This window comes from Cervus canadensis, chromosome 28 (assembly GCF_019320065.1).
Source record: "Cervus canadensis isolate Bull #8, Minnesota chromosome 28, ASM1932006v1, whole genome shotgun sequence".
NCBI lineage: Eukaryota > Metazoa > Chordata > Mammalia > Artiodactyla > Cervidae > Cervus > Cervus canadensis.
Genome location: NC_057413.1, coordinates 20,646,805 through 20,674,712, shown reverse-complemented (window position 1 = coordinate 20,674,712; position 27,908 = coordinate 20,646,805). Strand labels below are relative to the sequence as shown.

Below are 27,908 nucleotides of genomic sequence, written 5' to 3'. Positions count from 1 at the left end.
TGAAGAGGAACAACCTTCCCTTTGAGCAGAGAATCAGCCTTCCTTGTGGCCCGTGAACAGACGGCAGCTGCTGCGCAAAGGCCTGTCCTGCTCCACAGGGAGAAAGTTCATGAGGTCCAAAGGCTGGGCGCTGGCAGGTGCTGGAAGAATCTCATGGCCAGAGACTCTGGGGAGGTTGGTTACAGATGCCCACCGTTCTGTGAGGCCTGAACAGGGCAGGGAGACCAATGGCAGGACTTTCTTTTTTTTTTAATATATATTTATTTATTTGGCTACCCCGGGTCTTAGAAGCAGAATGCAGGATCTTCGATCTTCATTGTGGCACACAGGATCTTTAGTAACAACATAAGGGATCTGTAGTTCCCAGACCAGGGATCAAACCTGGGCCCTCTGCAATGGGAGTGCAGAGTCTTAGCCGCTGGACCACCAGGGAAGTTTCAGCACTCCCTCACTGTTGCTTTTGCGACTTCTTGTTATTAATACCAGAGTCCCCTTCAAACTTTGTTATTTATCTGGGAATTTGATAGAAATGTGCTGCCCCCAAAATAAAAACAGGTTAATCAGATACTGGCAGGAGGGTGATGGCACTTTTTTTTTTTAGTTGGAGGCTGTAGGGCTAATAGTTTATCCTCTCTGGGTTGTGGAATGTCTCTTCAGGCTCTACCTAAATGACTGCTAAGGAAGACACAGAACCCCAGGTTTTATCTTCACTCAAGGCCCACCCAGCCTTAACCAGAGACTCTAGGAGAGAGTCTGTTCCTTGTCTATTCCAGCATCTATTGATTCTAGGTGTTTCTTGAATAGTGATTGTGTCACTTTAAGCTCTGGCTCTGTCTTCACATTGCCTCTTCCTTTTCTCCATGTTTCTCTTATAAGGACATTTGGATTGGATTTAGGGTCCACCCTGGTAGTCCAGGATGGTCTCATCTCAAGGTGTTTTTCCAAATAAGTTAAACTTCACGGGTTCTGGGGATTCAAACATAGGCATATCTTTTTTTTGGGGGGGGGGTGGCCACCATTCAGCCCACCACTGGGGAGGACAGCCCGTAACAGGAAGGAGTGGGCCACTTCTCTAGTCCAAGAAAATGCAGAGGAATCTGAGTAGTCAAGTCTTTATCTGGCTTTGGTGGCAGGATAATGCTGGCTTCACAGAGCCTGATTAGGCTGTCTGGTCTAGAAGTAGTACATATGTAAGTTTCATGCAAAAATGTATTTTCATGACTACTCTGATCTTTTTATCTTTTGTGCCCCTATTTGGCTTGGGGGTTCATATTTGTCCTCACAAATCTGAATTCGATTAGGGAGGTCATATGTGACAAGACAGGATTAGTTGGTTATAGGTGACACTGCACTTTGCCAACATGCATGCTTAGTCTGAGGTAAAAAATAATGGGGTTCCTGGCATCATATGAAGAGTCACTGAGACTTCAGGGGAAAATATCAAAGAATTCTGGGATATCAATAGGTATGGCTGTTCAGATTGGTGGAACTCCAGTGGTCCATGAGCTCTCCAAAATGCTGGGATTTTGAGGTGGGGTGGAGCACTTGGAATTTTCAAATGGGCAAAGACAAATGAATGGTGAAAAGGTAAGAAGCACCTGACTCTGGATGGATGAACCCCGCCTCGGGCTGCCCCACAACCCGACCGTGCACCTCTCCCACGCAGTACAAAGGGTAAGTCCTCTGGAATGTACGGGTTATTATTATTATCCCCCGTGTATGGGAATGATGGTGGTGCTGGTGGAGAGCTTCATGGCTGGGTTAAGGCCAACTGATGCCCTAAGAACAGCTTTACAGTAGTGCCCCCTTGGCTTTTCCATGGTTTAACATGGCATCTTAAGAATACTGAGCCTTTCTATCCTATTTATATAGTGTATTTCACCATTTACTTAGATCCTCTTTGATTTCCTTCATGTTTTTTGTAGCTTATTAGCTTACAGCATAGAGATCTTACACATCTTATTTTGTAAGATTTGTATTTAAGTATTTCATGTTTTATGGTATTGTTATAAATGGTACTTTTAAAAAATTGTCAATCTTCACTAGTTCACTTATTTGTGTATATTAACACACAATTTTTAAAATATTGACCCAGTATCCTGTGACTTTGTGCTTCATTTTTGTAAGATCTTTGGCATTTTCTCCCCCCACCCAGACTTTATTGAGCTATAATTGATATATAAATTTAAAGTGGTTTCCCGGGCAGCACAGCAGTAAAGAATCTGCCTGCCAATAGACACAGGTTTGATCCCTGGGCTGGGAAGATCCCCTGGAGTAGGAAAAGGCAACCCACTCCAGTATCACAGCCTGGAAAATTCTATAGACAGAGGAGCCTGGTGGGCTACAGTCCGTGGGATCACAAAGAATTACACACAATTGAGGGACTGAGCACAAGTTTAAAGTGGGCAGTGTGCTGATTTGAAACAAATATATCACAATATGATTACCGTCATTGTGTTAGCTAGCACCGCCACTGCATCACATAATTACCATTTATTTTTTGTGGTGAGAAGATTTAAGATCTACTCTCTTAGCAGTTTTCAATTATACAGTACAGTACTGTAACCTGTGATCACAGCGCAGTGCATTAGGCTCCAGAACTTGTTCATCTTTTAACTGGAAGTTTGTACCTTTTCACCAAAATCTTCCTGATTCCCCTACTCTTCTAGCCCCTGGTAACCTCAATTCTATGCTCTCATTTCTGTGAGTTGTGATTTTTATATTCCACATAAGTGATATAATATAGTATTTGCCATTCTCTGTCTGAATTATTTCACTTAACATAGTGCCCTCAAGGTCCTAGTTGTCACAAATGGCAGGATTTCCTTCTTTCTTATGGCTGAATAATATCCCATTAGATATATTGTACTGTATATTAGGACTTCCCTGGTAACTCAGTGGTAAAGAACTCACCTGTAATGCAAGGGATGCAGGTTTGATTCCTGGGTCGGAAAAATTCCCTGGAGAAGGGAATGGCAACCTACTGCAGTATTCTTGCCTGGGAAAATCCTATGGACAGAGGAGCCTGGTGGGCTGTAGTCCACGGGGTCACAATAGTGTCAGACATGACTTAGCTACTAAACAACAACAAAATTTTATCTTATATTAATATATGGAGGGCTTCTCAGATGGCTCAGTGGTAAAGAATCTGCCTGCCCATGCAGGAAACACAGAAGTAGGTTTGATCCCTGGGTTGGGAAGATCCCCTAAAGGAGGAAATGACGACCCACTCCAGTATTCTTGCCTAGAAAATTCCATGGACAGAGGAGCCTGGCGGGCTACAGTCCATGGGTCACCAAGAGTCGGACATGACTGAGCAACTGAGCACACATGCCCACTTATATATATATATCACACCTTCTCTATCCATTCATTCACAGATGGACACTTAGGTTGTTTCCATATCTTGCCTATCGTGAATAATACTGCAAAAACATGGGAGTGCAGATATCTCTTCAATATCCTGTTTTTATTTCCTTTGAATATGTACCCAGAAGTTGGATTGCTGGATCTATTGGTAGTTCTATTTTTGCTTGTTTGCGAAATCTAATAAACCAAACTCATAGATACAGAGAACAGATGGGTGGTTGTCAGAGGTGGGAGTAGGGTGGACAAAATGCATGAAGGTAGTCAAAAGGTACAAACTTTCAGTTATAAGATATGTAAGTTCTTGAGATGTATTTTACAGCATGGCAACCAAAAAAAAGTATATTCTGCTGCTGTTGTATGTCTGTTAGGTCCATTTAGACTAAAGTATGGTTGAAATCCAATGTTTCTGATTTTCTGTCCAGATGATCTGCTCATTGCTTGCAATATTGAAGTCCCTTGCTATTATTTTATTGTTATCTGTTTCTCCCTTCAGACCTGTTAGTATTTGCTTAACACATTTAGGTACTCTGATGTTGGGTACATATATATTTATCATTGCTGTATTCTCTTGATGAATTGGGCTTCCCAGATAGCTCAGTTGGTAAAGAATCCGCCTGCAATGCAGGAGACCCTGGTTCAATTCCTGCATTGGGAAGATCCTCTGGAGAAGGGATAGGCTACCCACTCCAGCTTTTTGGGCTTCCCTTGTGGCTCAGCTGGTAAAGAATCCACCTGCAATGTGGGCGACCTGGGTTTGATCCCTGGGTTGGGACGATCCCCTGGAGAAGGGAAAGGCTACCCACTCCAGTATTCTGGCCTGGAGAATTCCATGGACTGTATAATCCATGGGGTTGCCAAGAGTCAGACACAACTGAGCAACTTTCACTCACTTGATGAATTGACCCCTTTATTATTATATAATGACTTTATCTATTATTGTTTTCAGCTTAAAGTCTGTTTTCTCCGATACAGGTAAAGCTACCTTCACTCTCTTTTGTCTTCTATTTGCATGGACTATTTTTTCTGCATCCCTTTACTTTAAGCCTATGAGTGAACTTAGAGCTGAAAGTGAGTATCTTGCAGGCAGCTTATAGTTGAATTTTTTAAATCCTTCCAGTACATTTTGACTGAAGAATTCTATATGTTTACCTTTAGGGTAATTGTTGATAGGTAAGGACTTACTGATGCCATCTTATTGATTGCTTTCTGGCTGTTTTGCAGTTCCCTTTTTTTCTTGCTCCCTTCCTTTGTGAATTGGTTGTTTTATGCAGTGGTATACTCTTGATTTCCTTCTCTTTATCTTGTGAATCTACTGTAAGTTTTTGTGCTTTATGGTTACCTCAAGGCTTACATAAAACCTCTTGTAGATGTTATCAGTATGTTTCATACTGCGAGCAACTTAGTTTCACTAACATGCAAAAACTCTACCCTTTTACTTCTCATCTACTTAAACTTTAATGTTAGATTTTACCTCTTTTGGTATTGTATATTTATTCAGAAATTATAGTAACTGTGTAGTTATTTTTAATGTTCTTATCATTTAACCTTTATACTATAGTTAAGTGGCCAACACACTATCATATTACAGTATGAGAGTTTTCTGAATTTGATTATTTATTCACTCTTTACCTATATGTGCTATGTATTTGTATGTTTTCATATTATTAATTAGCATCTTTTCATTTCAGCTTGAAGAACTCCTTCTAGCATTTCTCGTAAGGAAGATCTAGCGGTGATAAACTCCCTCAGTTTTTGTTTGTCTGGTGAAGTCTGTCTTTTTTAAATGGTGTTTTGTAAACATTTTGTTTGATTATATTATTTGTTTATTGGGCTGCACTGGGCCTTTGTTGCTGTGTGTGGGCTTTCTCTAGTTGCAGCCAGCAGGAGCTACTCTTTGTTGAAGTGTGCAGGCTTCTCATTGCACTGGTTTCTCTTGTTGTGGCACTTGGGCTTAGTAGTTGTGGTACATGGGCTTAGTTGCTCCACAGCATGAGGGATCCTCCTTCACTAGGGATTGAACCCATGTTCCCTGCATTGGCAGGTGGATTCTTAACCACTGGACCACCAGAGAAATCCCATCTGGTAAAGTCTTTTTTTTTTACCTTTTTGTTGTAAATTATGTTTTTGCTAATTTTTAAAATTTTCTCATTGAAGGATAATTGCTTTACAGAATTTTGTTGTTTTCTGTCAAACCATCTGGTAAAGTCTTTGTTGTTGTTTAGTTGCTTAGTCATGTCCAACTCTTTGCGGCCCCATGGACTGTAGCCTGCCAGGCTCCTCTGTCCGTGGGATTTTCTGGGCAAGAATACTGGAATGGAGTGCCGTTTTCTTCTCCAGAGGATCTTTCTGACCCAGGGATCATACCCACATCTCCTGCATTGCAGACAGATTCTTTACTGCTGCACTACCAGGGAAGCCCAGAGTCTTTGTTTCTTCTTAATAATGGGCAACTTCGTCAGATAGAGAATTCTCAATATGTAATTGACATCTAATTCTTGAGTATATCATCCAACTCTTTCCTGGCCTATAGGATTTCTGCTAAGAAATCCACTGCTAGCCTAATAGGAGTAGCTTTGTAGTTTACAGTCTTCTTTTTTCTTGCTGATTTTAGGGTTCTGTCCTTGTCTTATATTTTTGGCAGTTTTATTATAATGTGTCTTGGATAAGATCATTTCAGACTGAAGTAATAGGGCGATCTAATAGCTTTGTGAACTTGAATATGCAAATTTCTCCCAGGTTTGGGAAAGTTTTAGCCATCGTTTCTTCAAATAGTTTTTCTGTGTCTCCCTCTCTTCTCCTTCTGGAACTCCAATGATTCAGATTTTGTTTCTTTTGATGGTGCTCTGTTGTTGCACACACATTTGTGATTAGCATATTTTCTTGAAGAAATAACCCTTTTATCATTATGTAATAGCCCTATTTATCCCTTGTAACATAGCTTGTTCTGAAGTCTACTTTATCTAATATTAACATAGCTACTCCAGCTTTATTTTGATTAGAATTTGCTAGATGGTACACTTTTTTCAATTCTTTTACCTTTAGAGATCTATATTATTATATTTAATATCTAACAACAATATAGATATTTAGAAATTTTTATTATTACATTTAACATTCTATTTGGAGATAGAACATAGTTTTGTCTTTCTTATAAACCAATTTGACAATCCCTTTTAGTAGGTATGTCTAGACTATTCACATTTAATGTAATTATTAACATTGTTGAACTTGGGTCCACTATTTTATTATTTCTATTTGTAACCTTTTTTTTTTACTCTGTTTCATTTTTCTTGCCTTCTCTTCACTTATTTCTAATGTTTTAAAATATTCCAAGTTTATTACCTGATAGCTTTTGACTATATCTCTTCATAGTATTTTTTGGTGTTGGTATCTGGGTTACAATATACAGACCTTACAGTTAAAAAGCTAAGCAGAATTAAAAGTTTGCAACTTCAAGTAAAATGCAGAAGCCTTTCAACCATATAGATCACTTTCCCTATAATTGTCATATGTATTACATCTACATAATCTAACAATGTTATAATTTTTGCTTCCAATTGTCCTACATATCTTAAAGAACTTATGAGGTGTAAAATAAGCTACTGTATTTACCCAAATGTTTACCATTTCTGTTGCTCTTTCTTCTGTTCTCTTGTTATTCCTGAAGTTCCAAATGTCCCTGTAGAATTTCACATTAGCCTGAAGAACTTCCATTAGCAGTTCTTTTAGGACAGGTTTACTGGTGATACATTTTCTCATTTTTATTTCATCTGAAAATATTTATATTTTGCTTTCATTTCTGAAGGATATTTTACTGCTGTAGAACCCTGGATTGACAGGACTTTTCACAGCACTTTCCAGATGTTTCTCCCACTGTCCGTTGGCCTTTATGGTTTCTAATAAGAAATGTGCCAACATCTGAATCATCCTTCCCCTCATTGTGATGTTATTTTTTTCTGATCACTTTCAAGATTTTTTTCTTCATCTTTGCTTTACAGCAGTTTGATGATGCTGTATTTGTGGTGGTTTTTCTTTAAGTTATTCTCTTTGGCATTTGCTGAGCTTCTTGAATCTGTAAATCTGTGTCTTTTGCCATACATACTTGAGAAGTTTTCAGCTAATTTTTTCTCTGTTTTTTTCCTTTACCAATTTCTTTTCCTTCTCTGGTATTCTAATGACATGAATGTTAGACCTTTTGATATTTTATAAGTCACTGAGTTTCTGCTTTGTTCTATTATTAAGATTTGATAATTTTTATTGCACCTTCTTCAAGTTCATTGACTCTTTTTCCCCCTGTCATCTGCATTCTGCTGTTAAGACCATGCAGTGAAATTTTTATTTCCGATATTCTACTATTTAATTCAGTGACCAGATATGGGAGGTGGTAGTGAAAGAATGAGGTGTCTAAAATCACACCTAGGTTTTAGCTTGGGTAGTGGGGTAGTTGTTGGTAGCTCTTACCAAGGAATAAAAACAATGAGGAAAATAATGCAATTGGAGATGTGAATTTAAGCTGCAAGTGGTAGCTTGCATGTCTCTAGCTACTAGAGACATGGTAGGCGTCTCTAGTTCCCTAGAGTTTGCATTTCTGGGTAGAAGTCAGGGTTAGTGATAAAGTTAGTGTGGTTTAAATCAGTGATTTTCAAATTATCGATTGCAATAGCTTATATCATGGCATCAATTTTGTGGGTTATAACCAGCATTTTAAAAATGGACTGCAGTTTTAAAAGTCAGAGTTTTAAAAGTCAGATACATTCATATCAATGTATGACAAAACCCACTGAAATGTTGTGAAGTAATTAGCCTCCAACTAATAAAAAAATTGAAAAAAAAAAAAAGTCAGAGTAAATGATACTGAACAAAACTTGTGTTTTAGTATGTGTGTGCATATGCGTGTGCATGTGTTAATTTATTAGACTGGGATGTGAATGCGTTTCTAACTGTGATGTTTCCAAAAATGTTTGAAAACCATTAGTTTAAATCATAATGATGTTTACAAGGCAGCATATGAATAAAAGACCTATGGTTGAACCTAATGGTTTCTAATAATCTAACTCTCATGTTCTCAGATAAGTTTAAAATATAGACCTAAAGTTTTTACAATGATAATTTTTTTGGCCACACCGTGTGGCATGTGGGATCTTAGTTCCCCAATCAGGGAATGAACCCATGCCTTCTGCATAGGAGTGCAAATTCTTAACCACTGGACCTAAGCCCTAAATTTTTGTAATTCCTATTCTTTACTATTGAATCATTTACAGCAAATATTTTCACTAAAGCTGATCTACTTAGAGTTAGGGAAATTCCTTAGACTTTATTGGGTATTTACTTTCCCAATACTACAATCTTCTAGAATACTCACCACTTAATTACACGTATTAGTACCCCTTAAAATGTTTACAGAAAAGCAGACTACCTGAAACTAATACCAGTTTAGCTTTGCAGGCTGGAATCTGTTCTGAATAGTGGTCTGGAAGGAACTTTGGATTTAGAGGGAAAAGGCTGGGAACAATTTGAACATAAAAACTATTTTCTCATGAGTTCCATTTTAATGTTGAATAAATTCACAATTTCTGTTTTTCCTTTGTATCTTCTTAGAAGGTCATTCTTCCTTTTGAGAAGGAGCGCTCTGCAGGGTTTCAGCGTTGCTATCATGGCCGCTGCCTCTCCTCTGAGGAAACTGGAGGACGAGGTGCTGTGTTCTATCTGTCTTGACTACTTGAAAGACCCCGTTACCGTCGACTGTGGTCGTGTCTTCTGCTTTCACTGCATCATTAAGGTCTGTGAATCTGCTCAGCAGCCATTATATTGTTCTCTCTGCAAGACAGCCTTTATGAAAGAGAATATCCGCCATGTGTGGCAGATGGCCAGCATAGTGGAGAACATCTGGAGGATGAAAGTAGATGAGGAGAGACAACCCAGAGAGGACAGACTGCTCGAGCAGCGAGCGGAGAAGCTGTGCGGGCAGCATCTGGAGAAGCTGTGTTACCACTGCAAGGACGACCGGCAGATCCTGGGTGTCGTGTGTCGGGCGTCCTGGGAGCACAGGCACCACGCTGCTGTTCTGCTGGCGTAAGCTGCCCAGTCTTATCGGGTAAGAAGCTCGCTGGACCCCCGCTCTGTTCTTGGAGCCAAAAAAGTTCTATTGTACCTTCAGGATAAGGTCCAAAATTTGTTTAATAAACACTTTATTGAGGTATGTTTGACACATAAAAAGCTGCTCATATATTTACTGTATGCAACTTGATGAGTTTGGGGATAAGTATGTCACTACCATCAAGGCCAGAGACTATTCATCACCTCCCAAAGTTTCCTCCCACCTGATTTATTATTGTCTTACTGTGTCTGAGAAAGAGAGAACACTTGGCGTAAGATCTGTCCTGTTAGCAAATGTTAACTATACAACACAGTGTTGTTATCTGTAAGCACTATGGTGTAGACTTGATCTTCAGAACTTATCTTGCATAACTGAAACTTTTACCCTTTGACCATCACCTCCCCTTTACCTTCCCCTCCAGCTGCAGGCCACCACCATTCTACTCTGCTTCTAAGAGTTTTAGATTCCTCATACAAGTGAGATGATATAGTATTTGTCTTTTGTGCCTGGCTTATTTCACCTTGCATGATGTCCTCCAGGTCCATCTGTGTGGTTGCAAATGGCAGGATTTTCTTCTTATTAAAAGGCTGAGTAAGATTCCATTGTATGTATGTACCACACTGTCTGCATCCATTCATCCATTGAATAGTAGGTTGTTTCCAAAGCTTGGCTGTTGAGGATAATGCTGCAATAAACATGGGAGTGCAGATGTCTCTTTGAGATCCTGATTTCAGTTCCTTTAGATTAATACCTAGAAATAGGATTGCTGGATCATATGGTAGTTCTATTTTTAATTTTTTGAGAGGCATCTACTGTGTTTTCCATGACTGTGCCAGTTTCCATTCTCAGTAGTAGTGTACCAGGGTTTCCTTTTCTTCACATCTTCACCAATACTTGTTATCTTTCATTTTTTTAAATAATAGCCATTCTAACAATTGTAAGGGGAAGGTTCAAATTCTATAGCATGGTAAGTTGTTGGCAACATGGATTCTTTTAATATAAATAATAAAACTAGTTTGTTTTCATATCTTTTATAATAGCAAACCTATCCCATTGCCTTGATGTTTTAGTTTCCGAAGCATCTGATCAAGCCTCAACCAGCAATATGGAATACTGGTGCTCTTGATAGCCATCTTGATACTTAGCTTCAAAGTGTGTGCTTAATATGTATTATAAAAATATTTGTGAGAATATTGCATCTTATATGAATTTCCTTTCAGAATTTAATCTCAGGGAAAATATTATTTTTTTCTGACATACCAGTATTTTTCCTTCTGTCTGCTAAAGGATTACATGAATCACTATTTCCCTTTTGTCTTTGGTTAACAGGACTCTTAAAATTGATTTAGTCATTCCCTCAGTGATTTGGAGTTAGTGTATATATTTTCCTTCATTATTTTGTGTTGATTTTCTTTTTTATTTCCATGTTATCAATTAATTTTAATATAAATTATCTATATTTGTGGTGGAAAGAAACAGTGTAAATATAAAAACTACACTATAAGTCTTAGTAGTTGTAATGATAATAAATTTTATCTCACTTATTTTTCTCCCAGTTTTATTGAGATGTAATTGACATACAGTACAGTATAAGTTTAACATGCATTTTATCTCACTTCTGAGAAGCTACTCTAAGCTAACATAGCACTCACTTTGTTTCTTCATCATTAACTAGGATGAAAACTATTCCAACCTAGTTATCTCATAACACTACATAAGATCAAGACTATCTGATTTCACTCTGAAATCATTTTGCAGGTGTCTTTTCTTATTGAAGGCATTTTCATCTTCATCTTGAGATTATTCATGGTTTTTTTTTTTCCGCATAGGGTAGAATTCTAAACCATCTGAAGATTCTGAAGGGAGACCGGGACAGGATTCAGAATTTTCAATCTACAGGAGAAGATGAGATTCAGGCCCTGCTGGTACAAGAAGTTTCAGGTGAATGTTCTGTGTACCTGTGTTGGGTGGGAGAGAGAGAGAGAGAGAGTGTGTGTGTGTGTGTGTGTGTGTATGTAGGTTGAGGGGAGGGGGCATAATGAGGGATGAGGAGAAAGTGGGTGTGATAGAAGGGATTCTTGTTCTGAACTTATCCTCAGATCTCACAAATGTTTCCAGTCTCTCAGGAGAAATCCTCTTTGTCTTTCTGCCTTTACTGTAGGCAAAATTCCAGAACCACAAGCAAGACATAGCATCAGTGTTTGAGCAGGGCTATCAGTTCCTGAGAGAAAGGGAGCAGTACCTGTTGGAGTGGCTGGAGGGAATGGAGCAACACCTTTCTGAGGGAAGGAACAGCCATGTCACCAAGGGCTCTGAGGAGGTCATCCGGCTGGAGACCCTGATTTCTGAGCTAGAGAAGAAAGCTCGGCAGCCAGCACTTGAACTTTTGCAGGTGATGGACCAGTTAAATTGTACCCAAGTCCTCTTGCTCCAGGCTGCAGTCTGGCCCCTCCATTAGCATGAGATCTGGACCAGGAGTCAGGAGAGACAAGGTTTTGTTCTCCTTTGTTGAGTTCATTGACAAGTTAATTAGCAAACCGATAGGTTGTAAGCCCCAAATCACAGTGGGCAGGAGACTGCAGTATGCACAGATATGCAATATGCACTGAGATAGTAAGATCTGTCAGTCAATTCAGTTCAGTTACTCAGTCATGTCCAACTCTTTGCAACCCCATGGACTGCAGCACGCCAGGCTTCCCTGTCAATCGCCAACTCCCAGAGCTTGTTCAAACTCATGTCCATTGAGTTGGTCATGCCATCCAACCATCTCATCCTCTGTTGTCCCCTTCTCCTCCTGCCTTCAATCTTTCCCAGCATCAGGGGCTTTTCCAATGAGTCAGTTCTTTGCATCAGGTGGTCAGAGTATTAGAGCTTCAGCTTCAGCATCAGTCCTTCCAATGAATGTTCAGGACTAATTTCCTTTAGGATGGACTGGTTTGATCTCCTTTCAGTCCAAGGGACCCTCAAGAGTCTTCTCTAACACCACAGTTCAAAGCATCAATTCTTTGACGCTCAACTCTCTTTATAGTCCAACTCTCACATCCATACATGTACATTTATAATTATAAGAAATAATTGAGTGTTAAATCTTATAATCAGACTGGAAGCCACAGGAATTCTGGAAAAGGCTAGTCAGGAAAAGCTTCATGGACGAAGCAGCTTGTAATGGTAGCCTTGAGGAAAATGTAAAGATTTGGGTTAGCAGGAAAGAGGAGTTGAACATTCCATTTGTGGAGGTGCATTGGTTAAAATGAAACACATGAATGTGATAATAAACTTAATGTGTGATAATAAAAAGGTGGGTGTAGGTGCAGCACGCATGTCAGTCCTTTCCGACTCTGCGACCCCAGGGGCTGTAGCCCGCCAGTCTCCTCTGTCCATGGGGTTTTCCAGGCAAGAATACTAGAGTGGGTTAGCCATTTCCTCCTCCAGGGGATCTTCCTGACCCAGGGATCAAACCTGAGTCTCCTATGGCTGTTGCACTGACGAGAGGATTCTCTACCATTGAGCCACCTGGGAAGCCCGCAGGTGCTGAGGAAGAGAGTTTGGAAGATAGGAAGGATACATAGAGTGAAAGGGGCCACCTTTCTGGAGGAGTCAGCCTAAGTGAGGAAGAAGTTAAAGGGAAGATGGGCTAGGTAAGATGGAGCCAGCTGAGTAGAGGCCTTCAAAGGCATTCTGAGATTTCAGTCTTAATCTGATAGACAGTAGAAGTCTTAACAGATCAAGAAAGTTTTCCTGGAGAGGATATTCCAGACTCAAATGGAGGAAAGGAAGGGGAAACATGTGTCTCCATAAACTGATACCACAGTGGAGAATAGCACAGGTCCAAGCCCACCAGAAAATTCTCTGTACAGTCCTATTGTGTACCCATTCCCAGCGAGCTCATCGTAAGGAACGGTGTTGGCTACTGGGAACCTTATTTCCATGACAGTCTGTCTTCTCTTCCTTTCTAGGACCCAAGTGACATAACACGCAGGTAAGTGCTGCTTGCTTTATTTTTTTAACCACTTAGGTGTTCCTTTGTTTTTTCTTTCTGTCACCATAACTTATTGAAATTTGGCAAGGGATGAAAGGGGTTATTTGGAAGAAGAGAGATTCTTCTAGAAAGTGTAATATGAAAGGTATTCCATAGAACATCCTAGAAAAATTATTGTCTTGGAACTTAGGATGGTAAGAGGATAGGGAGAATTGAAATGGGAGGAGATTATGGCAGAGTATTTGAAAAAGTTTAAAATACACATTTGTTTCTAAGACCCAGTGTCCTTTTGTTCTTTTTATTCCTGTTTGGTTCCCAGCTGCCTCTCCTGGCTGCACTTCCCTCACATTTTGTACAGCACATTTCTTCATCAAATTGTCCTCCACGCTTGTTAGTGATGGTTGCCTGCTCTCTGCTGGATCATAAGAAGAAGATACTTATATGAGTCACAAAAATAATGGTTTCTTTGGCAGTGGTTCTCAGCTAATGTGTTAGGCATTAAACACTGACACTTTTCAAAAACCATACCCATAATGACATGCAGAAGCTTTGAACAGAGATAAAAGCCAAATATTTTGAGAATACATAGTTCATCTCAGAGACACCCAGGACTGTTGGCATAATCTGAGCATTTACCATGGACCAGTTACCAGGTGGGGAAAGGAGATAGGATGCCAGATTCTGGCTGGGGAGACCAGACAGAGACAGTCGGAGATGAGTGATTATATAAGAAACGAGGGTGATACAGAATGTGTAAGACTTTTTGCCCTAGAGTATTTTGTCTGATATCAGTAGTTAGTCTAGTTTTCTTTTGATTAGTGTTTGCATACTATTGAACTTTTTATTTTCTAACTCTCAATCTATCTGGGCTGTTATTTTTATGTATCTCTTATATGCAACATAAAATTTTCTTTTAAAATAAATTCATCTGACACATTTTAATTGGAATAGTTAGTATTTATAGCTCCTGGAAATCACTTTCATTTATATTTTAAAAAGTATTTGCAGTGTTTGACAAATAATATCCTTACATTTTATAGTTTATATCTGAATATGTTTTGTTTATATCTATTTTTGCCTTCTCTACTTGCCTTTCTCTTTTTTCTCTTTTTAATATTTTCTAATATTGTGTGTATATATTTATGAGCCTTGTTTTTGAAATATGCTATAATTTCTAGTCCATAGTATTTTTCATTGTTTTCTAGATATTTTAAAATTTTAAATTTCATTTGCTATTTAATATAAGATTTGTTTAAAAAAGAGGACATCTGTCAATGGTGCTGTGTTTTTTTTCCTAACAGTTTTATGTTTCATAGTTTTTATATTTTGTGATCAGAGAAGTGTGTTGCCATTTCTACTATTTTGGACTTTATCGAGGCTTTCTGTATTGTGTGTTTTAAATTTTTGGACAGTTGTATGCACTTGAAAGGTACATTCTTTGTGTTCTTGGAATAGGACTGATATATCTCCATGAGGTTTTCCTTAGTAATTTTGTTATTTAAGTATTTTGTATTGATATACTTAAGAGGGCCCAGATAGCTCAGTCGGTAGGTCAAACATCAGACTTTTAATCTGTTTAAGTCCCTGTTCAGGCATAGCTCTAGGTTTTTGGGCTTCCCTGGTGGCTCATTGGTAAAAAAAATCTCCCGCAGGTTGATCCCTGGGTCGGGAAGATGCCCTGGAAAAGTGAATGGCAACCCACTCCAGTATTCTTGCCTGGAGAATCCCATGGTCAGAGGAGCCTGGCAGGTTGCAGTCTATGGGGTCTCAATAGTCAGACAAGACTCAGCAACTAAACCACCATAAATGACATGTGGGTGGATAGAGAATCCTTGGATCATGGCCCTTTCTTCAGATCTCTATATTCTTCTCTCTGACTCTGATGTCGAAACCAGCCACTTGGAAAAGCCTCTTTGGTCCACTATTGGTATTTGTTCACATGTGTATACTCTGACAGTGGGAAACCATGCCTTTCTCTCAGGAGTACTTACTGTGACTTCATTATCTCTAGATACCCCCGGAAGAAGTTCTGGATTGAAAAGCCTATCAGTCCTGCAGTCAGAAAACAGATTGAAGAATTTTCAGATAAACTTCTTTGTTTAAAGAAAGGACTCAGAGGATTCCATGGTAAAGGAGGGAGTTCTGAGCCTAGAAAACCTTCTTTCTTTCTCTGTAATGTTTCTTTAAGTTTTGATCATGGCCTCACCTTCTCAAAGTTCCTGGCTCTTGTGCATGTCATTCACACCAGGCAGGGACACTGGGGAGGAAATTTAAGTCCAAACCATGGAGGCTTCCATGTGATAGTCTAAGACTGTTCCATAATGTAGAATCATAGTTAATAGGTCTCAGAGTTGGTAGAAATATATTTCATATCTAACAGTGAGGTAAAAGAAGATTGGGAGGCTATGGAAAACAGTATGGCATTTCCACAAAATTTTAAACATATAATTACCATATGATCTAGCATTCCCACTTCCCAAAGAATTAAAAGCAAGCCCTCAAAGAGATATTTGCACTCTCATGTTCATAGCAACATTATTCACAATGGACAGGAAGTATAAGCAACCCAAATGTTCATCACTGGATGAATGGAGAAATGGAATGTGGCATATGCAGACAACTGAATACTATCCAGCCTAAAAAAGGAAGGAAACTGTGACACATACTCTAACATGGATGAAACTCAAGGACAATATGCTAAATGAAATGAGCCAGTCACAAAGAGACAAGTACTGTGTGATTCCATGTATATGAGGTCTCTAAAGCAGTCAAATCCATAGGAGCAGAAAGTAGATTAGTGGTTGCCAGGTTAGAGAGGAGGGGGAAATGAGGAGCTGTTGTTTAATAAGTATAGAGTTTAAGTTTTAAAAAATGGAAAAGTTCTGGAAATTGATTGCACAACAATTTAGATATATTTAACATTAATGAACTATACACTTAAAAATGGTAAAGACAGTAAATGTTATGTGTTTTAACCACAATTGAAAATAAAATTAAAGAATAGTGAGAGAATGACTCTAAAGAGGTGTCTTTGAGAGTGGAGAGAAATAGTGTGGTTTAGGACTAGAAGTTTAGGACTCAGTTTAGAAACGGGTAGTATGCCCAAAGGTACTCTTTAATGAAGCACCAGGTGGGTTCAGCACGTGTTTTCATGGACATTCACATGAACCTGTTTAGACTGGACAGCTGTGGGTGTCTCCTGAATTAATTCCTCTGTTTCACTTGAACTTTCATGATCCCCTGTTAACTGTGAAAGTTATATGAGATACCGTAAGAGAGTCTGACCGAGAAGCTCTGGTGTCAGAGCCACTTACTGTCAAGAATTCCCTGGTGGTCCAGTGGGTAGGACTCTGTGCTTTCACCGCCGTCAGCCTGAGTTCAATCCCTGGTCTTCCCGAAAGCCAAGCAGTGTGGCTAAAGGGAAAAAAAAAAAACAAAAAACAAGAAAGAATTGCTCACTGTCCTTTTGTTCTTTTACTCTAGGAAAATTGATGAGGGAGCTGCAATATAAGACAAGTAAGTATCTGGAGGGGATAGTGGCTGAAGTTTGCAAATTACCACTTTCCTGTGAAGCCCTTATTACTTATGGGTCAGCCTGTTTGTTTTAACAAGGAAGGTCTTCATGTGACTAATGTATCCAAATTCTTTATCCTGAGTTTAGAACCATAAACCGTTCCCCAGATTTGCTAAGCTGTAGTGATCCCAGTTCTTATCTTTTTTCCTCTTCAGTCTCTTCGCACTGCCTGAGGCCTTGAATTTTATGTGTTCTTTATACTCTCTAGATATGGTTGCTAATAGTCTGAACACAAGGTCAGAGCAGTCTTTGTCCTGGTCCCCTGAGGAGTCCCCCACCATTGTCACAAAGGCCCCAGAACCTATGGAACAAATCTCATTTGGTATCTTTTCTAATGCCACACCTTTGTCTCCTTGTCCCCACAGTGAGGATCATCCTGGATTCCCAGACAGCCAACGGCTACCTCTCAGTGTCTCCAAATGGGAAGAGTATGATGTTCACTGGCTTGCGGATGAACAAATGCCAATGTGGTCAGCGATTTGATCTGGAGTCCGGGGTGCTGGGCAGTAAGGGCTTCACATGGGGCAAAGTGTACTGGGAAGTGAAAGTAGACAGGATCTGGTGGGAAGCAGAGGAGTAAGAAGAAGCAATGAGATACAGGGCTGGAAGCAGAGGTGTGTTCGGCAGTAGAGATCTTGGTGGATTTATAGGCATCACTAATGGGTATCATTCTCCTGAATGCAGAGAGGAGAATGAGGAGTTGGAGGGGGAATGGTCTCAGGAACATGGAATATGGCCAAAATTCTGCCTGCTGGGGATGGCAAGAGAGTCAGTGGTGAGAAGGGGATTTCTCAACTTCACCCCCGAGGAGGGGTTCTGGGCTCTGCAGCTGTCCTCAGCTGGGGTGTCTATATGCACCAGCCCTGAGCCCTTCCAGATCCTGTCCTACTGCCCCCGGCAGATTGGAGTTGCTCTGGATCATGATGGTGGGAAGGTAACCTTTACCAATGCCAGAACTCAAGAGATCATCTATGAATTCTCATCTGCCTTCACTGGGAGAATTTTCCCTTTCCTGTGGCTTAACTGCAGGAAATCCAGACTTACGCTGAGACCCTGAGAGAAGACCTCCTGGGCACAGCCCCAGGCTTTTTCCTTTATCCTTTGTTCCTTTTCCTCACTCCCAGCTCTCTGCCTCAGCCGGACGGTCCTGCTGGGTTTCTGAAAGCTCTCAGATGACTGGAGCATTATGGCAGTCATGAGTCTCTTGTCCTCGCTGCTCTGTCTCTGAAATGGGGACGGTAATAGTTGATCTTCTTTCTCTAAGGGGAATGGTTGGAATGTCTTTGATGTGTTTATTAAAATGTGTGTTAACTGATTTATCTCTTCTGTTGCCTTTGATTTGGTTCTTCACCTGCCACTGAGACAAACGGATGAGAACGAGTGACTGTATTACAGGATCTCGGCTCCTGCAACAAACAGTAATTGGTGTCAACATCCATATTGATTTCTGAAGCACCTTTTCTGCCCCATAATTTCTCCTGCCATCCTTCTAAGCAGTTGTTGTTCCGTTGCTTAGTTGTGTCTGACTTTTTGCATCTCCATGGAGTGCAGCACGCAGGCCTCCCTGTCCTTCACCATGCCCCGGAGTTTGCTCAAACTCATTTCCATTGAGCCAATGATGCCATCCAACCATCTCATCCTCTGTCACCCCTTTCTCCTCCTGCCCTCAATCTTTGGCAGCATCAGCGTCTTCCAAATCATCTAAGCAGCTGAGGAAATGGTAAATATTTGGCAGTTCATAACTGTTTAACCTTTGATATACTGTAAGATTTGAGATATCTGGTGTAAAAGTTCCTTCATTTATCTGCCATGTTCTGATAATTTTTGCAGTGCGAAGGCGAGAGGGGAAGCCATGTAAGGTTCAGCTGTATATGAGTTTTTGGAAGTCACTTGATTCTGAAGTCATGTCTTATGTCAGCTGTGTTTTGAGATGGTAGAAATAGATACTAAGCTTAATGTTAAATTAGTAGTCTTACATATAAGCAGCAGAAAACAAATGGGCTGATTTTAGAAAAAGGGAAATTAATTTTTTTAAAAAGGGAAATTAATTAAACATCACTGGGGCATGTGGAGTGCAAAGAGGGAGGGATATGTGTGCATGCCTGCATGCAAATTCTGGAGGCACATCCACGTGACCCCCAGCGAGGTGGGAGCTGCAGTGAGAGGGGGAGGAGGTGGAGTCAGCAGGACTTGAGAGGATGGTTGAATTGTCAGGATATAAACAGAATACATCATGCATGAGTCCAAGCTATTGGAGAGTGGATATAATCTGGTGGGGAACAGAAGAGGAAGAAGTAAGAACACTAACTTATGGAACGAGAGGTGTGTTTGGCAGTAGCTATCTTGGTGGATTCATAGACTCAACTGATGGGTCAAGTTCTCCTGGATACAGAGATGAGAATGAAGAGTTGAGGAAGGAACGGGCTCAGGAAATTAGTGGATAGAACCGGCCCTAGTTCTTCATGTAACTAACCCCTAAATCAAAATCTGCCATAAGCACACCAGAGTATAGGATGCCTGCCTGTGCCCAGCAACAAAAAAGGTTGGGAAAGTGTGTTTTCACCTTCTGTAATAAGAGGTGGTCTCATCCAGACTCATGTAGTTCACCTTTCTCAAGACATGGGAGCAGATGCTAGTTGCCAAAGAACTTCCCATATTTAAACTCCTGGGTTCAAAATGTGGGGAAATTTGCTCTGATAGCTCAGTTGTTTAAGAATGTTTTGTTGAAGGATTTCTCTGGTGGTACAGTGGATAAGAATCCCCTTGTATTCAGGTTCAACCCAGGGACACAGCTTCAACCCTGGTTGGGGAAGATTCCGAATACCTCAGAGCAACTGATCCCGTGTGCTGCAACTACTGAAGCCCCTGGGCCCAGAGGCTGTGCTCTGCAACAGGAGAAGACATGGCAAGGAGAAGCCTGTGCGCTGCAACTAGAAAGGAGCCACCCCCCAGCTCACTGTCTGCAAGTAGAGAAAGCCCATGCACTGCAGTGAAGACCCAGTGCAAAGATAAAAATTAATAATTTAAAAAACAATAACAAAATCTTTCTCACTGAGGAGAGACAGCTTTCCCAGGACTACAAGCCCAGCCAGGAGCAAGCCTCTGATATGAAAACTAACCAATCCAGACTTCCATCCCACCCTGCCAGCACCCTCCTTACCCCCTGATCTGGCCTTTGTACCCTAAGAGGTAATGTTCCTTTGCCTTAATGATTCCAGGGCCAGGTACCAGACAATCAAAGACCACTACCATAAACCAAAGCCTGCTGATACTTATTCATACCAGCCAATCCTAATCTGTTTTCCCTGCCCTACCTTGACTTTTCCAAGAAGACCTATTAAAGGTCTAGCCTTTATTTTCCTTTCATCTTTGCCAAGCTGACAGATATAATTTTTCTTTCCATTTTTCCTTTCACATTCCCACTTTTCCCATTTATTAATAATGAATTTATTTGGTATTTACATTTCTTTTCCAAATTGTTTTTTAATAGTCTTTATTTTCCAGTCTTGATGTAGGAATTTTAAAATATTGAATTTAAGGAAGAAAAATCAGCCTCCTGACCCCAGGGAACAGGTGTGACACTCACAGCTAGACCTCAGAGTTACTTGAAGCTGGTCTGGTGCCCACAGCTAGGCCATGTTGTTCTCTTTGGAATAAATCATTTCATAAAATAGAAACATCAAATGAGGATACACTGAAATCATAATAAAGTGAAACAAAACAAGACAAAACTATGCATAATTTCATTTAAGCACAGAGAAACAGGGCACTGTGCAATTCAGAAAGTACTGAACATCTCTCTATCCTGGGTAACAGGACTGATGGTTGCAAATGCTCCTTTATCCTTGCTCTAGTCTGCCCTCCTTACAGATGTGATTGATTGGGACACCCAATCATGTAATTCACCATGCTTCCTGGCAATACTCAGTTTGGAGTAAACCCCTTTTTTCTCCAACCAAAGCCCAAATGCCACAATAACACATTCTTTCTTACACCCTCACTCTAAGATCCCCTGTGGTTCCCCACAGTGTGCATTCTCCCTGGCTGTATCGAGTAGTAAACACAGTGTGTTCAACTAGGTGTGTTCCTGGTGGTCTTTCAGTGAAGAATATCGACACATGCTAATATTTTGTCTATCAAATTTTTAAAATTTGATTATGGACACGTGTTTGCATGCTTGTGAGTTTATGGTTGCCATAGAAAAGTTTTATTTCTTCTTTGCATTTTTTTCTTAAATCTTTGGGTCATGCTTAGAAACTTCTTCATTCAACAACTGTGAAAATTTTATGTATATCTTCATTTGGGTAGAGATGATGAGGAGAGTGGGGTCCAAGGGTAAAAGGAAACAAAAAACTGAAATTGGGGCAAGTATCACTTTACACACACTATGGGGAGGAATAATAGGTAAAGAATTCAAAGGTGTGGGAATTCACCTTTGAATACAGAAGGTTTTCATCTTCTGTGTTACATTTTTATAATTTTGCAGGACCAACAGGGTATTTTATAATGGGATATTCAATAAATACATTCTTGTGTCTAAGTGAAGACATAAGTGCTTGCTTATGTTTACCAGGTTAACAGAAATGACGTCAAGAGTCTCAATGTAATGCAGATAAGAAACAGCTTCAATAATGAGTGTTTTTGAAAACTGATGACCTTGAGGTGATAAATTATGTTTAGGTTAATGATGTTAAAGAAAGTGAAAGTGAAAGTGTTACTCGCTCAGTGGGTCTGACTCTGCGACCCCATGGACTGGACTGTAGCCCGCCAGACTCCTCTGTCCATGGAATTTTCCAGGCAAGATTACTGGGTGGTAGCCATTCCCTTCTCCTGGGCATCTAGGGATCAAACCCGGGTCTCCTGCACTGCAGGCAGATTAAATTTTCTTGGGCCTGCAGTATTTTACAGTAATGTCTAAGACCCACCTAACTAAATGTATGAAGATAATTTCAATGTACTTCAATCTATAAGTCATACAGTATCTTGGGAGAATGAAAACTAAACCACTTAGATATGCTCTGTCAAATACAGTAGCTACTAGCCACATATGGCTATTTAAGTTTAAATTTAATTAAATAAAAATTCAACTGCTCAGTGATGTTAGCCACATTTCAAGTGCTCGATAGCCGCATAGAGCTAGCACCTACCACGTGAAAAGTGCAGACCTGGAACTCTGAGCAGCACTGTTATTGATGACGATAGTGGGCCTCAAGTAAGGTACATTAGACCCATTCAAAACCAAAGGGCCAATGTTATTTCTCACACAGATTACATCAGATTTGTTTCTGGGATATGGATAAATATTAAGCTGGTACCAACAAATCCAAAATGGGTCAGGAATGAATTTCTCTCTCGTGCCTTCAGGCACAAACTATTCCCAGTTCCAAAGGGAACTTCCTAGATGGAGACACTGGCATCAGATTTCTAGGGGCAAGTTCTCTTTTAGATGAACCAAGAGGCAGAGCCCTAAAAAGTAAAGGTTGGGAAGCACGGAGTCCAGTTCAGGAAGAGGGAGTCTAGGAGTGAAGAGGAGGCAGAGAGGTGGGTGCTAACTTGTAATCTCCCTGCTTTACTCAGAACAGTAGTTCTCAAACTGTGGTCTGTGGAACCCTTGAAGTCTCTGAGACCCTTCTATGGGATCCATGAAGTGAAAACTATTTTCATAACATTACCAAAAATTTATTTACCTTTTTTCTTTTAAATATGTATTTCTTATTTTGGCTGCACTGGGTCTTCACTGAGGCATGAGGGATTTCTCTAGTTGCAGAGCATGGGCTTTAGGCTCAGCAGTTGCAACTTGAAAGTGTAGTTGTCCTTTGACACATGGGCTCTCAGTTCCCCCAAAGGGATCAAACCCTTGTCCCCTGCATTGGAGGGCCACTTCATAACCACTGTTCCACCAGGGAAGCCCCTACCTTTTTCACTGTGTTGACATTTACACTGATGTAAAAGTTAGCAGAAATGAGCCTATTTTAACAAACAGCAATAGCAGTTATGAATTCTTCACCACAATTTAATTGAAGAATAAAAAAGCAAGTTTCACTGAAAAATATCCAGGTTGTAGTATTAAAAATTATTGTTTCTACAGTCATCATTCTTGAGTCCACATTTTAGAATATCTGATAGGATGAAATGGGAAGTACACATAAAATACTTCTGCTCCATTTTAAAGTACTATGTCCCAAGGAAAAGAGTTTTTCTGAGCTGACTTAGCTTCTTTTTTTATGGAATACCGTTTTCACTTTAAGAATGAAGAACAGGAAAGCTATGATTTTTTAGATTTAGTTATTTGGCATAATGAACATGAGTTTCTCCCTAGCAGGAAATCAACTTACAATATTTATTGCCAATGATAAAATGCAAGCTCTCATTAGAAAATTTATCTTGACAGCTTCCCAGTACTGACAAACATTTCTAGTGTAAGCTGTGGTGACATTAACAAACGTGATTGTTTGATAATCTTAAATGTCAACACTCTAAAATCTATACAACTTGGTAAAGCAATGCATTACTTTTAAAAAAATCATGCATTGATACAATATTCATTCAATGTACAAAACAGACCTATGGACTCTTATGCAACAGATTTGGAAATATTCAGTTATAGTTTCAAGTTCCACATAGCAGAATATTATTTATGAAACCTAACACTTGTGTAGTTTTAGTGTCGTATCAAAGATGAGTAGCCATAATTATCTGAAAATATTATTTAAAATACTTCCCTTACCTATATTTGTGTGAGGCTAGATTTTTTTCATTTAGAAAGAATGTAAAATCTAGAAGGCTCACTTCTCACTATACTATTTCATTTTTGAAAAGAGATTTTTCATAAAAATATTTCTTTTAATGTAATGGGTTATTAATATTACAACTGAATCAATAGATTTCTGTTGTTTCAATTTCTAATATGGCCAGATATATTATGTGTATATATATATATATATATATAATACTCACAGATATAACACAAATAAGTGATACTATCTTTGAGGTCCCAAGTCGTAAAGTCAAACACTGATTCTGAAACCAAAAGTTTGTAAACTTCTGACTTATAGCGTCCTCCAGGCAGTAGGAGAGTGGTCAGGGCAAAGTCCCAGGTCCCTGGACAAGGCTCTCAGGGTCTTAGGCCAGAAAGTGATCTCTGGACGGGGGAGTCAAACCTCGAGGGATTCCCCACCTCCCTGGGGTTTCACTTGCTCTCCGCTGAAACTGTGTCGAGTCTTTCTGCCTGGATACTCATGACGAGTTCCCAGTTCTCATTCCCATTGCGTATCCGGTTTCTAGAAGCCAATCAACGTCACCATCGTTCCTGGTGTTTGGGTCGCTTATCTCCCCTCTCAAACTGTGTCGGGCCTTTCTGCCCGGATACTCATGACGGGGTCCCAGTTCTCACTCCCATTGCGTATCCGGTTTCTAGAAGCCAATCAGCGTCCACTCCTGGCTTCGGGGTCTTTACCGACCAGCCCGGCCTGATTTTCTCAGGCTCATATGGTACGGGCGTTAGGAACTCAAGCACTCCGTAGCTTTTACGGTCTCTGGGGTTTGACCAAGATCTGGGAGAGGGGGGTTCTGCAGGGGGAGGAGCGCTGCCTGCTGCAGCGCAGCACCTCCAAGAAAGGCAAATTCCCCGCACGCGGCCCAGACTCCACACTTAATTGGGCTAAGAAGACTCCTGCAGCGATTTGTTCTATATTTTTTTTTTCGGGCTTTCGCCAGAAACAGCTCAATCTACGCAACTGGAGGCCTGGTTCAGCTGTGGCCTGTGGGGCCCTGGGAAGCCTCCCCTCTGGGACGCATGACCCCAAACCCTGGGTCATTCTTGGAGCCAGAAATTAGATTTGGGTACAGGAGCTCAGAACCTTTTCATTTCATGGTTTGGAGGTGGAGGGATCAGGCCTGAGGGATCCAGACAGCAGGTCTCTCTCTGTTAGGTCCATGAAGGGGATGAAGAGTCAGGAAGCTAGGGTCCTTGGGCTCTTAGGACTGGGAGGAGAAGAAGGCACCCTGAAGGTTTCAGAGGGTGGGGAGGGTGATGCTTGGACTGGAGGGTCCACCCTTGGTGTCCTTGGTATGGTGTTGTATGTCTGGGGAGGGGGAATGTCGCTTTCATGTCTCAGGAAAATGTTAGGGGGACTCACGGCCTAGACTCATGACTGATCTCCTTGTCACCCCTGTGGCCTCCAGGCTCCAGTTCACATCCTGTCCTTTGATCTGCAGGAAGCACCTTCATGGCCAGCAGCCGGACAGGTCTTTTTTCCAGGCTCTTGGGCCAGTGTATTTGGCACAGTGGTCCCTGCCGTCTCAGCTCATAAAGAAAGGATGTCTAAGTAGCCCCCGACTGTGAGCTGAGGATGGGCTCTGCCTTCCTTAAGTCTCCCTGTCCCTCCCCCTCCCCCAGCATCATGTGTGTGAGATGTAGAGTGGGGACTGGCGTGGGAGTATTTTTCTGGAAGAGAGGAATTCCTTTAATCACCTCTGCTGTCTCTTTTCCCTTCTTCCACGTGTATTTGAGTCATGTCATATCTGTAATTACAGAAAAACAGCAAAAACATAAGGACAATTTCCCAGCAAAATATGGAGCTGACACTGTGTGATTATCATCATGGTGGAAAATAGAGCCTCTACCAGCACCCAGGCCAGAAGCCCCTGTGTCTCTCCCCACATACAGCCCACCTCCCTGCACAGGTATCCACTAAGTGACCCTCCCCAACTCCTCTCCTCTCTGGCTCCTCCCTCTCCATTCATGTGGCCTCCATCCCATAATGTCACTGTTTCCTCCTTCTCCAGGAGCCTCCCCATATTTCTAGGGGATCTCTCCTCTTCCTCCTTCTCCCCACTTCCTCCTCCTCCCTGCCTCCCAACTCTTACACCCCATCCTAGGGATAGAGGTTCCAGAGTTGATTCCCTGGAGGAAGAGTCTATAACCTTGTCAGTGGCCAGAAGAAATGACAAGGACTTGGGGTTCAAGGTCTCATCCCTTGATGACTAGAACACCCTATATGTTTGTGAGCTCCACCCTGGACCTGGAAACCAGGTGTTACAGCCTTGATATCTGATCCCCGCTGAGGCCAAAGTCTTTGGTTGTTTAGTGGAGAGAGAAACATCCATGTCAGCGTGTATTTTGGAAAACAACTCACACTTTGAACTTGACACTAGATGGACACCAGCTTGTGTGCACAGCACTGACCCACCGCTGGGAGCCTAAGGAGAGCCTGGGCAGGTCTCTGGGAAGGAGGTCAGAGGGGAGCGCAGGTGTGGAGGCATCAGCCCTGTGGCCACACAGGGGCACGACCACTCTTCCCTTTCCAGTTCTGCACAGGGAAGGCAGAGGATGCATTGTGGTCTGAGTCAGACAGAGAGGGTTGCTCTGGTCCAATGAGGGAGTGACAGTGCTTTCTGAGCAGCTCTGGGGTCAGGCTCAGGGTTTAGGCAGGGATTGGAGGAGAGGAGACCCCAGGAGCCCTCCCTGTGTCTCAGGTTTCCATCTTTTGTCTCCATGTCTCCTCTCTGCAGCTCATTGATGAACGACCCTGGAAATCTCAGTAATTGACTCTTCACTCCCTGTTTGTTTCTGGTTGATATTAAAATGTGTTTTACACTCTCCGACATAAACCACAGCAAGATCCTCTATGACCCACCTCCCAGAATATTGGAAATAAAAGCAAAACTAAACAAATGGGACCTAATGAAACTTAAAAGCTTTTGCACAACAAAGGAAACTATAAGTAAGGTGAAAAGACAGCCCTCAGATTGGGAGAAAATAATAGCAAATGAAGAAACAGACAAAGGATTAATCTCAAAAATATACAAGCAACTCTTGAAGCTCAATTCCAGAAAAATAAATGACCCAATCAAAAAATGGGCCAAAGAACTAAACAGACATTTCTCCAAAGAAGACATACAGATGGCTAACAAACACATGAAAAGATGCTCAACATCACTCATTATCAGAGAAATGCAAATCAAAACCACAATGAGGTACCATTACACGCCAGTCAGGATGGCTGCTATCCAAAAGTCTACAAGCAATAAATGCTGGAGAGGGTGTGGAGAAAAGGGAACCCTCTTACACTGTTGGTGGGAATGCAAACTAGTACAGCCGCTATGGAGAACAGTGTGGAGATTCCTTAAAAAACTGGAAATAGAACTGCCATATGACCCAGCAATCCCACTTCTGGGCATACACACTGAGGAAACCAGATCTGAAAGAGACACGTGCACCCCAATGTTCATCGCAGCACTGTTTATAATAGCCAGGACATGGAAGCAACCTAGATGCCCATCAGCAGACGAATGGATAAGGAAGCTGTGGTACATATACACCATGGAATATTACTCAGCCATTAAAAAGAATTCATTTGAATCAGTTCTAATGAGATGGATGAAACTGGAGCCCATTATACAGAGTGAAGTAAGCCAGAAAGATAAAGAACATTACAGCATACTAACACATATATATGGAATTTAGAAAGATGGTAACGACAACCCTATATGCAAAACAGAAAAAGAGACACAGAAGTACAGAACAGACTTTTGAACTCTGTGGGAGAAGGTGAGGGTGGGATGTTTCGAAAGAACAGCATGTATATTATCTATGGTGAAACAGATCACCAGCCCAGGTGGGATGCATGAGACAAGTGCTCGGGCCTGGTGCACTGGGAAGACCCAGAGGAATCGGGTGGAGAGAGAGGTGGGAGGGGGGATCGGGATGGGGAATACGTGTAAATCTATTGCTGATTCATGTCAATATATGACAAAACCCACTAAAAAAAAAATAAATAAATAAATAAATTTTTAAAAAATAAAAATAAAAAAATAAATAAAATGTGTTTTAATTTTAGTATAGTTTGCGATTTATAAAAAAGTAGCAAAGTTAGCAGAGAGTTACT

At 40.9% G+C, this 27,908-nt stretch overlaps 1 protein-coding gene, 1 long non-coding RNA gene and 1 other non-coding gene across 4 annotated transcripts; 1 reads left to right on the top strand and 2 right to left on the bottom strand.

Annotated features, from left to right (window-relative positions):
- Positions 1 to 360: 360 nt before the first annotated feature.
- TRNAG-CCC lies at positions 361 to 433 on the bottom strand. Its single transcript has one exon. It is a non-coding gene; the product is annotated as a tRNA-Gly (tRNA).
- Positions 434 to 8,721: 8,288 nt separating this feature from the next.
- On the top strand, positions 8,722 to 18,076 carry LOC122429690 (tripartite motif-containing protein 26-like). Its single transcript, XM_043450253.1, is given in 7 exon segments — positions 8,722 to 9,463; positions 11,296 to 11,391; positions 11,628 to 11,858; positions 13,423 to 13,445; positions 15,457 to 15,572; positions 16,929 to 16,961; positions 17,385 to 18,076. Coding segments are annotated over 7 exon segments (1,749 nt in total). The 5' UTR covers positions 8,722 to 8,905.
- LOC122429692 lies at positions 12,396 to 20,683 on the bottom strand. 2 transcript variants are annotated; one of them, XR_006266106.1, is made up of 7 exons: positions 20,606 to 20,683; positions 19,844 to 19,904; positions 19,328 to 19,401; positions 18,064 to 18,243; positions 16,760 to 16,859; positions 15,437 to 15,497; positions 12,396 to 13,860 (listed from the first exon to the last, which is right to left on the bottom strand). It is a non-coding gene; the product is annotated as an uncharacterized LOC122429692 (long non-coding RNA). The 2 variants fall into 2 exon arrangements; XR_006266107.1 differs by lacking the exons at positions 19,328 to 19,401; positions 20,606 to 20,683 and having other exon boundaries at positions 19,844 to 19,886.
- Positions 20,684 to 27,908: the final 7,225 nt, after the last annotated feature.